The 13,247-nt window shown below is 40.6% G+C and overlaps 1 protein-coding gene across 1 annotated transcript in view; it reads right to left on the bottom strand.

Moving 5' to 3' along the window:
* Positions 1–13,247, bottom strand: part of PAPPA2 (pappalysin 2) — a 318,373-nt gene that overhangs the window by 60,634 nt on the left and 244,492 nt on the right. Inside the window, exons 17-19 of the mRNA XM_069546135.1 lie at positions 5,925–6,093; positions 4,421–4,556; positions 1,693–1,802 (exon numbers count right to left, since the gene is read on the bottom strand). Coding sequence (XP_069402236.1) covers positions 1,693–1,802; positions 4,421–4,556; positions 5,925–6,093 — 415 coding nt within the window. The remainder of the gene's footprint in view (positions 1–1,692; positions 1,803–4,420; positions 4,557–5,924; positions 6,094–13,247) is intronic.

Here is a 13,247-nt window from a genome sequence, read left to right as displayed (position 1 = left end):
AGCATAGTTCTAGGGCACACAGTAAGTCCCAATAAGTGTTTGCTGAGTGACTGAATTGATAGGGTCACACTCCTCCCATCCCCCACCCCTGAATCACACAAGTATTTATCCCTTATCCTCCTGCTTTAACACACATCCTCACCAATAACACAGCACAATTAGCCTGTGAGTTAAAGGGAGCAATCTGAGAATGATTTCCAAATGAAATGTGGTACCTCTCTAGAGTCTATGTCTTGGTGACTCTGCAAGAACAAACTTCTAAGGTTTTTGTTTATTAGACAGTTTAATAAAACAAGCCATCTCCCAGGCTTTCTGATATCCCCATCCTCGCATTCTAAGAAGAAATAATGTATTACCATCTTCTCCATCTTTCTCTTTTTCATTTATTCATTTCACACAAGTATTTATTGAACACTTACTACATAGTAGGTAGTATTCTAGGATCTGGGATATAGTAGTGAACCATAATTCTTCATTGATCTTTTTATTCTAATGGCAGAAAGAGACTGATTAATATATAAGATAAATGAGTTAAACATATACTATGCGTGGTCATGATAAGTCCTAAGGAGAAAAAGATAAAAGAGGGAAAAGAGACAAAAGTGTAGGGGAGTTAACATTTTATATAGCGTAGTCAAAGGAGGCCTTCCAGACATTTGAGTAAATTTCTGAAGGAAGCTGAGGAGCAGGACATGAAGATACCCAGGAGAAGAGCACTCCAGGCAGAGGGAACCACGGGGCAAAGGTCCTGAGGTGGGATGTGTCTGGCATGTTCAAGAGTCAGCCAAGAGCTACTGTAGCAAGATTAGAGTGAGCCAAGGAAGGCGTGTGAGAGAGGAAGTCAGGGAGGCAAAGGTGATCAGAGGAGGCTATGGAACTGAGGACCAAGGTTTCAGAAGGACCAGATGTGTGGATGTTGAATTCAGTAAGAGTTATGCCAGTAGTATTAGGCAAGGAAATTACGAGTCAGGAGCTAAAGTAGTTAAGAAACCAGAGGAGGGACATCCATGGTGGTCCAGTGGCTAAGAATCTGTCTGCCAATTAGACAACATGGGTTCGATCCCTGGTGTGGGACGATCCCACATGCCTCAGGTCAACTAAGCTTGTGCGCCATTGCTTAATCCTGTGCACCTTGGAGTCCACGAACCACAACTAGAGAAAGCCCGTGCACAGCACTGAAGACCCAGCACAGCCATTAAAAAATAAAATGAATTAAATAAATAAAGTCAACTTCTCTTACTTCCTTTCATCATTCTTTCCCTGTTTTCAGTTTTTTTTTCATTGTTTTATCTTTTCCTCTCTACTCTTCTCTTTATTCATAATTTTGGTTTATCTTATATTTTTGCTGTTCTATTTTTTAAAAGCTTTTTATTGGAATAGAATTGATTTACAATCTTTTTTTTTCATTAGTGGTAATTTTCTCTTTAAATTTCCTTCCTGTATTATCATACTTTATGCCTCTTGGTCATCCTTCTATATTCTTTTAAACTTTCCTTTGGATATGGGTCATCTTTTTTCAAGCTTTTCTCTTTTCTTATTTATTTTCAGTTCTTCTCTCTAGGAATGATCCATGTGGTTGTTCGTTCTAAGGATGCTTTGAAAGCCTCTGAAATTACACCTGGGAATATGTCGCCAGTTGAGAATTGCTTAGTGTCTTACCTCCTTAGCATATAAAAATGACTCTTTCCTCACCTGTACTCTGACGGGTTCCATCCAGTGCTCCAGAGTGTCAGTAGTGATATTCTCAGGAAGGATTACAGGATCACTAGGGAGGACGATACACAATGGGGAACACACTGCACCTGAAGGAACAGAAATTTACAACAGACACTTGAACTTCACATCTTGGGATCATTAGCTTTGTTTTTCAAAAACAGTTGCTTTCTACATTGTGTTGTTTTTCAGTCGCTAAGTCATGTCTGACTCTTTGCAACATTATGGACTCCAGCACACCACGCTTCCCTGTCCTCCAGTGTCTCCTGGGAGTCTACTCAAATTCATGTCCACAGAGTCCATCATTCTACATTGTAGATCACCTCATTAACATGGTCACCAGCAAGGCTGATACTCTTTGACTATGCACCTGTAGGGATGTTCCTGCACTCACCAGTAAAGAACCACTGCACTTGGAAGTGCTCTTCCCCTTTCTGGTCACATATATCCCTTCCTCTAGAATCCCTGAAATATCTGTATGACCCAGCAATAAAAGATTTAATTCCTGCTCTGCAGACCTCTGAGACCCCACTCCAGGACTCTGGCCAGCTAAGGTCTATACTGATTGGTTGATGCCTTTTAAGTACTTTTAATAGCATTTCTGCTTATATGATTTCCTGAAGCTGATAATTGCAGGATCTATTATCTAAAAACTTTACTAAATGGGGAGAAAATGACCCACAAATCATGAAGGTGGATTTATAATGCTTGCAACACTGAAGATCATTACTCTGGTAGCCAAGAAACCTACTGATTAAAAGAGGAAATGAGGAGAAATCAAAAGCAGAGATTTTGGTCCTGTGGTGGCCTTTCAAAGGAAAATCCCACTCTATTTCTTTGTACATGAAGCCTGAGTATCTTCTAAAATTCTATTCAAAGAAGGCAGACTCTCAAGGTTCTCAATTTCCTCATCTAAAGATTTTATGATCTCCAAGTTTCTTTACAGTGTTGTCTCTATTCCTGTTTTATACTGACTTGTATAACTCGAAGAATTACATGAATCTTAAGGACTCTACACATGTGAGTGTATGATACATTAATGTAGAAATTAGAGGGCGGGGATATAAGAATTTTCTCCTGAGGCACCACGTGAGAAGCAGTCTCAGCATCCTACTCCTCCTTGTCTGGCCGCAAGATTTCTCAGTGCAAACAGCAAATTGAAGATGGTAAAGAACAGTCTCAGAAACTAACAAGCATTCTCGTTAATTCAAGTTTTATTTACTGGCATTACACATGTTAGAATGACTGGGAAAATTACTCCTTGCTCATGCAATTAAAAACCTAGGGTTAGTCTCAACAGTTTTTTCACAAACAGGATCTCTTTTCTATGATGCTTAAGTTCAGACAGAGCCAATTTGAGTTAATTTCACTTTAAATTATCCCTGGCCACACAGACTTTTAACTTCACTTACTTCATAATTCAAAAAGACATATGCGCCCCGATGTTCATACAGCACTATTTACAATATCCAGGACATGGAAGCAACCTAAATATCTATCAACAAATGAATGGATAAAGAAGATGTAGCACGTATATACAATGGAATATTATTTAGCCATAGAAAGGAAAGAAATTGAGTCATTTGTAGAGACATGGATCTACCTAGAGACTGTCATACAGAGTGTAGAAGTCAGAAAGAGAAAAACAAATATTGTATATTAATACATATATCACTGGAAAAGACCCTGATGCTGGGAAAGATTGAGGGCAGGAGGAGAAGGGGACAACAGAGGATGAGATGGTTGGATGGCATTACCGACTCAATGGACATGGGTTTGGGTGGACTCCGGGAGTTGGTGATGGACAGGGAGGCCTGGCGTGCTGCAGTTCATGGGGTTGTGAAGAGTTGGACACAACTGAGCGGCTGAACTGAATTGAACTGAATACGTATATATGGAATCTAGAAAAATGGTACAGATGAACCTATTTGCAGGGCAGGAATAGAGAGACAGACATAGAGAATATACATGTGGACACAAGGGGCAAATGAAGGGTGGGATGAATTGAGAGAGGAGCATTGACATTTATACACTACCATATGTAAAACAGATAGCTAGTGGGAACCTGCTGCATATCACAGGGAGTTCAGCTTGGTGCTCTGTGATGACCTAGATAGGCGGGGTGGGGGGTGGGAGGAGGTCCAAGAGGGGGCGAATATACCCATACATATAGCTTATTCACTTCACTGTGCAGCAGAAACTAACACATTGTAAAACAACTATCCCCCAGTTAAAAAAGAAAAGTTGTCCCTAGATTCTGGAGCCAGGTTCACCATAGAGAAAGAATGGCTGCTGACCCAGGCAAGCAAAGACAATCTCAAATTGCTCCTTGTGGGAACTCTCTGCTCAAGGTAGAGCATCAGAGAGTATGAAGCAGATTCCCAGTGCATGTGTGGGATGTGGCTACACATTCCCACCTTTCCTCTTTGAACTGCAACTCCTACCAAAAAATCAATCCATTTTCAGGCTGTACTGGGTAACATGACCAAACACTACACAAATCGCTCAGCAGCACCACCAGCATTACATGTGTGTGGAGGAGTGGGGGGAAAAAATGTCATAAATTTCATTTTAACTGAAGCAGCTAAAAGTCAACTTGGATTTCTGTCCACTCCTCAGGCAGAATGACGGAGCTGATCTAAGACCCAGCCAGACCTAATAGAAGGACTACCTGGGAGCAGAAATCAGCATCTCTTTCCAAACATACCTATCCCGTGTCCTTGTTCACACTTGTACTCCACAAATTTGGGGTCTGAGGTGGGTGGTGGGCATTCCCCTCGCAGGTTCTCACATAACTTGAACTCCTCGCTCCACCGTCCCTCCTTCGTGCAGCGGATGGGAAGCTAGAATATCAAAAGTTGAAAACATGGACATTATAGTTTTGCTAACTTCTTTTAGGGTGTGGGCAAAAGTGGTCTACTTAAATGGCAGTGTTCTCCGATTGTAGAACCTAGACTAAAAGACACTATTGAGATAATAAACTATGTTGCTATTGACTTTTCCCAAAAAATGCCAAGACAAGTTTTTTGCTGTTTTGATGTGAAGGAATCATGAATAATTTTGTCATTAGAAAATCATTAACAGTGTGTTTTCCTTTGGATATAAGGCTACAGTAAGCTACCAAATGTGACCCATATATTCTGAGATAGCTTTGGGAAATTTTTTTCCCAGATGGTGTCATTTTTGCATTGATCCATTCATACTCTCCCACAAATGCTGCTTGTGGCAAATGTCAGATTTTTTGCAAGATGAGTTTGAGCCAGTGGGACTAATTTATAATTTTTCTGAAGGTGCTTTTTGCTTTTCTGTCTGCTTGAATGGACACGTCATAGCTGCTTTTCATCTCATCAAAGTTCTATTCCCTTTCTCTACATGTGTGCTTGTTTGCGTAACTCTTGGCTTCATGTCCCCAGTAATCACCAAGTATCTTATACGCAGAACATAGAGAATAGCACTAACTCACAAAGCCCAAGAAAATAAGATTTTAGAATTACAGATAAACTCTCCCTTCATCTGGCAAACTCCTTGAGCCCTTAAACAATTAGTGCAAGCAGGTGTGCTTGATTTCCCAGGGGACTCATTTCATGGAGTATTCTTTTCACATGTGTCCTGTGGCCTTTACCTTGTTGTACTGAACATTGAGATAAAGGCATGTGCCAGGAGAGAAGGCAAGGTCACTGATCTCTGCTTAGGAAGTCTGTTTAACTTCCTGTCTTGGGTTTGTGTAGGGTACTTGAAAAGCTTCTAAAATAAAATTGATTTTAGTTGCATAACCAAGATAAGACTGTGGTTTTTGTTTGAGACCTCTTGCGCCAAAATCCTAGGGAGAACAACAGTCCAACAGTGCTTTCAGCTTTGCCTTTGCTGAGGAATTTGTTTCTGTTCAAGGCTGTTTTCTATTAAAAAGTATGATACCAGCATTTCTAGCCAAGTTAGTTTGGGGGAAATCATATTGCCAAATCAGAATCTGAGCCTTTTTGCAGTTTACCCAGGTATCTAACCTATCAAGTTGTTCTTCTTGTCCAACAGGAGAGACTATTCCAAGAATGTAGTATCTTCTTAATTTCCTATTAAATGATATCAACATCTCTGGTTAGAATCCCAACTTAGGCCCTGCCTGTTGCCATTCATTTATTTTATTCAACATTCTCGGATTGGTCACCAGGATTGAAGCATGGCCTGATCCAAAATAAAGTTCAAGTCATCCTTACCCTTTTACTTTCCTGGTTACAGTTGATAAAACACTGGCTGTCGAGCTCAAAGCCATTGGTGCATTCATACATGCCTTCAAAGACAGGGGAGGGGGGCTCGCACACCACTGGGACACAGCTGCCTTGCTCCCAGATTCCACTCTCCAGGCACTGGATCTTCAGGGACTTGCTAACAAGACAAAACAAAAAGGTCCATCAGAATCCTCAAGGAGGTTATGAGAGAAGTCAGGACCCTCAGCAACATGGACCAGGATTAGCCAATAGATGGGAGCAGTTGGTTCTTGTTAACCCAGTGTCTTGCCTCTTTATCCTAATTTCTAAGCCACGGAAGGAAAAATAGTAATAATGCACTTTACCGCAGTGATTGCATTAGCTGCTATGTAGTAATATTGGTATATTCCTCTCCAGAGACCTTGTTAACTACCTATGCAGCATCTAGATTTTGCAGTTGGGTTTTCTCTAAGGTTGTCATCTTGGAGCAGTCTCACACTTAAGTGCACTGGGAAATACCAGGTAGGATGGCGTACAGCAAAGGTTATCACACACTCAGGGGATTACCCAGAAATCATCTGAGGATCATCAGTATGAATACGGTAATGGAATCAATGAAGCTGCCAATATTTATTGGTTCTCCAGAGAGGAGAAAAGATACAGCAGTGGGGGGTCTTCTTAAAACAGAAGCTCTTACCCTGAATTTCATAAGGACAAGAGTATTGCTGGAAATGACTATGGCCATTTTGTTTGCTGACACCTTTTTTTTTTCTTGGAAAGTATTCATAGCTTTCATCAGATTCTCAATGTAGAAATGACTCAATACTGTCCTGGAATAACTGCCCTTCCTTCCCATGCACCCAGAGGAACTGCATTTGAGGTAGTCGACAGTCAGTAGGATTAGGGCTTACCACTTCAAACTCCATCCCATTTCCTTCCTAACTCATTGCCAAACTGAAAGTGCTTTCCATTTGCTGTTTTAACGCATCCAGTTCTGATTCAGAACATTCCCAGTCAGATAATCTTGTGATTCTAAAATAGAAATAATCCTTTGTCCATTGATTCAAGGGCTTCCCTGGTGGCTCAGTGGTAAAGAACCTGCCTGCCAATGCAGGAGAAGCAGGTTCAATCCCTGGGTCAGGAAGATCCCATGGAGGAGGAAATGGCAACCCACTCCAGTATTCTTGCCTGGGAAATCGCATGGACAGAGGAGCCTGGCCGGCTACAGTCCATGAGGTTACAGAGTCAGACACGCCTTAGCAACTAAACAACAACAACCACTGATTCAATCACATGATGACCTTGAATTGTTATTTTCCAGTATCATGATGCCCTTTGAAAATTTAAATGTGGCCCTCACTCACACACTTTTAATGGACTTTTGTACAATGCCTCCTGCATGCTTTGCCAGTATTCTAATATTATATTAGTATAACATTTATCAAATTATTTTATAAATGTGTATATGTTTGTCTTTCCCACTAGGCTGGAAGCTGCCTGAAGGCAAGGATTGTGAATAAATTGAAATTTATTTTTAATTTTGATTCCCAAAAATAAAAAATCTGTCTTATATTAGGCATTAATGAAATATTTACCAAACTTAATTATTTAACCAAAACTCACAGTGCATTAAGCACACTGCAGAGCACACTAAATATTTTAGTAAACCAAATCACCAGGATATCTCTACTGAAGTAGTATTATCATTCCCATTTCATAGATAAAGAAACTACTCCAAGATGTTCAGTAATTTTACCAAGATCCTACAGCCCAGAATGTAGTTGATTTTGAGTAATTTAAATAAATTTTAATAGTTTAACATTATACATTTTAATAGTTTAACATTATACATTTTAATAGTTTAAAGGGCTTCTCTCATATCTCAGTCAGTAAAGAATCCACCTGCAATGCAGGAGACCTGGGTTCAATTCTTGGGTCTGGAAGATCCCCTGTAGAAGGAAATGGCAGCCCTCCAGTATTCTTGCCTGGAAAACCCCACGGACAGAGGAGCCTAGAGTGCTACAGTGCATGGGGTCTCAAGAGTCAAACATGACTTAGCTACTAATCCACCACAATAGTTTAACATATTTTAACAATATCCATTTAGCTATTCATGAAGGAGTACTTGATTTATGGTTAACAGTTATTTAGATTCATATTCATACCTTCATCCCCAGTAGTATTCTAGGAAAGAAGCCTGATTTTATGACTGGAATTCTTTAGCATCGTAGTTTATGTGGACATATATCTAGCATCTGTCAATAATAAATATTATTTTTGAGCTATATTTCAGGTGTTTGGCAAAATACCTACACACATTATTTCATCGAATCCCCCAAATAACAGTTAAAAGTCAATATTATTATCCACATTTCAGAGAAGAAAACTGAGCCTGAGAGATTTAAAGCTAGCTCAAAGATCCACAGTTAAAGCTGCAGACAGGATTTGGACCCACGTCAGCCTGCCACTGAATCCTATGGTCCTTCCTGGGTCAGGTTTTCCTGTATGTTATGCTCTACAATCCACTTTGAGTATCCATAACATCTCTTCTCTACTGAACAGTCCTTTATTTGGATGCCACATTTGTAAGTGTGACCCCCCCCCAAAAAAAAGAAAGAAAAGAAGAAGATTCATTTGAAATTTTTGCATTGAGCAAGAAATTACATATAGAAAATGCATAACTCGGTATACAGCTCAAGACATTTTTACATGTGAATAACCTGGGTACTCATCACTCAGATCAAGACACAGAGAATTTCCAGTCCCTCTAAAAATCTCCCTTCACAACTGAATACCCCTGCAATCCATACTCTTCTGACTTTGATCAGCGTGGATTTATTTTGCCTGTGCTTGAACTTGATATAAATGAAATCAGGCAGTTCTTTTTACTATAATGAAGCTCTTGTTTGTCTCTCTACAAGACTGGATATTCGACTCCTTTTTCACACTACAGAGTTTACATCCTCCCAGAGACTCTCTCCTTGCTACCACGTACCACAGATTAAATCCGCCCCCCACCTCGGCTGAACTGACATCCCCCGGCTGCAGAGAGCAAACGATACCATTGACACCAGGGGAGAGGCAAGGCTGTAAACCTTGCATGTCAGCATGGCTATGAAGGAAAACCCTTTGTTGGCTAGGACAACAATATTTTGACTTCATGTGGTATTTTTCTCTGAATTGGTTGGAACACTTCAACCATGGAAACAGTCCTGCCTTTCCTTGCCCGGAGTGAAGAGCCATTCAAGAATGTCGATTTCATATATCTCTTTGCCAGTTTAATAGTCTCAGAGGTGAGGGCAGACAGATCAAACTTGGCTGGGGAAGAGTGAGTTGGATGTTGTGGGTGGTACCCAGGCAACATGACGAGCCCTGTGCTGCAAACCACCTGTCCTATCGGTGATGAGGAAGGAAGAAAGGCTGTGTGGTGGCCGGAAGCAGCGCAGTTCACGCTGGTGCCCCAGAGGGGGCACTGCAGGCAGGACAAGGGACAGACTGGGAGAGTCCTGATTCCCTAGGAAATATCTTTTCCTTCTTGTAAGAGTTCCTATGCCCCCTCAACCTCAAGGATTCTCCTCACAGTTTCACCTCCCTTATACAGGGGCTGGCTTCTGCATGTCACCCAAGCAGATGACACAACTCAGGCTCCGCCCACAGACTTCTCCCAAAGCATCTGATTGGTCCGTTCTTCGTAGCCCCAGCTATCTCGCAGCTCCACGGTGCATATCTATACGGGCTTATGAAATGAGAGCCCCTGGTGTAGAGGTTGACACCTGAGTGCCATGGGCTGGTTCTTTTCATTTTGTTCAGAAAGGTACTGTGATTGCAGTAGGGATTCAGGGCGTGTTGTATTTCTCCCAGCTCCAGAAAATTTTATTTCCACGTAGGTCCATGAAGAGGACTAAAGCCTATATATAGCAAAGGCAGAACTTTAATCCCAAGTGATACCCAAACTGCCTCTGTGTTTCTTCTAGTTTGGTGATCTTGAGGGGTAGTCTCTGACACTTATAAAATCATTATGAAAACATTGGTTTTTTCAGAATGGTCCACCTCCTTTGTATAATGTGTATGAATTAAAAAAAAAAAGAGAGAGAGAGATTTCTTATGTCATGAAGTGAATCAGTTTGCATTTCAAAGAAGGATGGTATTGGATATTAACAAAGCACACAGACAGGTCCTCACCAGGACAGATTCCAAGACTTTTTTGATAATCTAGTGCAAGTGCCTTTCAACTGAGATATTCTACTGACTCAAAGCTCTCTGTATTTTCTTTATCCTGATGGAGTAAGAGAGGCTAAAACATCTCATTTTACAGGCAGGAAACTGCACATTAATAACTATGAGGTGACTTGCTCAATGCCACACAGCAAGCTAGTCACTGGCAAAAGCAAGGATAGAATTTAGAGTTTTGCAATCATAACGTAACACCCCAACCATTAGAACAATGGTTTCCAAATGACATTTGTAGACCAGCCCATCAAACTTATGTAGGAACTGTATAAAAACTAGATTGTCTAAGTTTTATGGAATTGGCCTCACACCCCTTATTTTTTAATTTGTCAGCAGTCTAATATGTAGTTAGGTTGCCAAACTACTAAAATCTATGCTACTTTCCTATGCTAGTAAAAATAAACCATAGGTATAGAAATCAGAGCGCAAAATCACCCACCTAACAACACTGGCCAAAAGACTGGATGTTTAGCAAAGACCAAACAGGACAGTTACAGCCAGACAACTTACTCTGTAAATGGTACCATGAGGGGTTGGGGGTAGGGGAAGGTTTGTATTTATTTTCCCTCTAACTACTCCAGACAAATTACCACAATTTCCAAGTCAGAAGATGCTTTTTTCCAATTTTCAGAACATGTGGTATCCACCTAGTACTGAAAATCCAGCTGTGCTCTTTCTGCTTCTTACATCATTGCCAGAAATAAAGATCTTGTAATCAAAACTTGGCTGAAAGTTTGACTGATGTTGCTCGAGGCACACGTGAGTCTATTCCATCCTTCTATCACCACTGCAGGGTTTTCAAAAGCAATATTTATTTTCCATTGGAGAAAATAAAAGTATGATTATTGAGTCCAAGGGAATTATCATGTCTTTACTGATCAAGGGCATCTGGTGTCTCCAATGAGTAGTCCTTCATGAGTAATAATAATATTAACAGAAAAACAATAAAATACTGAGTATTGAAGTGCTAGGCATTGTACTGAAGGATATATATCTATAGCATTTCCCCTCAGACCCATTCTGTGTGATAAGATCTATCATTACATGAATTCTTGATTCCCTTCTCTCCACACCTGCTCTTCTCCAATCATTCCTAGCTCAACAAATGATACCACCATCTATGCTGTTGCCCAAACTTGATATGTAGGAGACATCCTTGATTTCACTCTTCATCTCAATCTTATATTTTCCCCAAGCTTCCATTTGATCATGTTCCATCAGTAGGGCCTCTTAGTTTTACCTCCCAAATATCTCCATCTGTCCACACATCCCTTGCATCTCTACTGCCATGAGCACTAGTCCACTTTCTTAGCTAGCTCATCTCCCAACTAGAGCCTTCACTCCTCCTCTGGATCCCTTCCTACCTGGTCCAGAAACACCAGCCAGAGGGATACTTTGTAAAAAGAAATAAATAAATCAGAATATGTCATTTTCCTCCTTAGGACATTCCAATTGCCTTCTGTTACATGAAAAATAAAATCCAAACTTTGTTGCTCATGTGGTCCCATATGATCTAGCCCCACTTTTTCTGACCTCATCCTATGTCCTTCGAAGAAAAGCTATGACAAACCTAGACAGCATATTAAAAAGCAGAGACATTATCAACAAAGGTCCTTATAGTTGAAGCTATGGTTTTTCCAGAGTCATGCATGGATGTGAGAGTTGGACCATATAGAAAGCTGAGTGCCAAAGAATTGATGCTTTTGAACTGTGGTGCTGGGGAAAACTCTTGAGAGTCCCTTGGACACCAAGGAGATCAAACCAGTCAATCTTAAAGGAAATCAACCCTGAATATTCACTGGAAGGACTGATGCTGAAGCTGAAGCTCCAATACTTTGGGCACCTGATGGGAAGAACTGACTCACTAGAAAAGACCCTGATGCTGCAAAAGAGTAAAGGTAGGAGGAGCAGTGGACGACAGAGGATGAGATGGTTGGCTGGCATCACTGGCTCAATGGACATGCATTTGAGCAAGCTCCAGGAGTTGGTGATGGACAGGGAAGCCTGGCGTGCTGTAGTCTATGGGATCTCCAAGAGTTGAACACGACTGAGCAGCTGAACTGAACTGATCCTATGCCCCAGTCAAATCACTTACTTTGTCCACAGTGAACTTAGAATCCTAAGCACAACTCAAGCTCTTTCCTGCCAAAGGAAGTTAGTACCATTCTCTCTGCTTCTGATGCTTTTCTTTTTTTTCTTTCCATGGCGGGCTTGTCTTCCTATCTAAGGAGAATGTTTGCCACCCAAGAGCATCCTTATGTTATACCTCTAATGTTTTGGGCTTTTCATCAAATTTTTACACGAATGCATACTGTGTAATTATTTCATTTTTTTTCCTATCTCCCCCTTTGGGTTGTGAGCTTGGTGAGGGCAAAATCTCATTTAGTGTTATATCCTCAGCTTTCAGCAAAATGTCTGGTATGGAACAGATGCCAATAAACATAGGTTCAGTGAATGTATAGACGTTTATTTTATAGCTTAAGTAAGCAGGTTTCGAAAAGTAAAATAACCGGATTGAGGTTACCTAGCTGGTTAAAGGCAGAGCAGGGATCAGTACAGGTGTACCTCATTTTGTTGTACTTTGTTTACTGCACTTCATAGATAATACAGTTTTTACAAACTGAAGGTTTCTGGCAACTCTATGTTGGCAAATGATGGTTAGCTTTTTTTTTTTTAGCAATAAAGTATTTTTAAATTATGTACATTGGTTTTTAAGACATAATGCTATGGCACACTTAAGAGACTACAGTATTGTGTAAACACAACTTTTATGCGCATTGGGAAACCAAAAAAATGTGTGTGACTTGCTTTATTACAATATTTGATTTATTGCAGTGGTCTAGAACCAAATCCCAACTATTTCTGAGGTATGCCCATACCAGGGTCTGTGATGCCAATCCTTAAGTCATAATATGGAAGCACTAGTGTTACTAGAATTGGAGCTGCACATAAATTACCTCCCTTTACTTTATGCCTTTGCACCAAGTATCTCAAAGTCCCCCCACGCAGAATATCCTGAAAAAGGAAATGTAAGAGCAAGGAGTAACCGGGTCACTCTTTGCATTACATAGGTTAGGAAACCGAAGTGTTAATTGGCCCAGT

The sequence above is a fragment of the Ovis canadensis genome, chromosome 12, assembly GCF_042477335.2.
Source record: "Ovis canadensis isolate MfBH-ARS-UI-01 breed Bighorn chromosome 12, ARS-UI_OviCan_v2, whole genome shotgun sequence".
NCBI lineage: Eukaryota > Metazoa > Chordata > Mammalia > Artiodactyla > Bovidae > Ovis > Ovis canadensis.
This window is presented reverse-complemented; position numbering and strand designations above follow the sequence as displayed.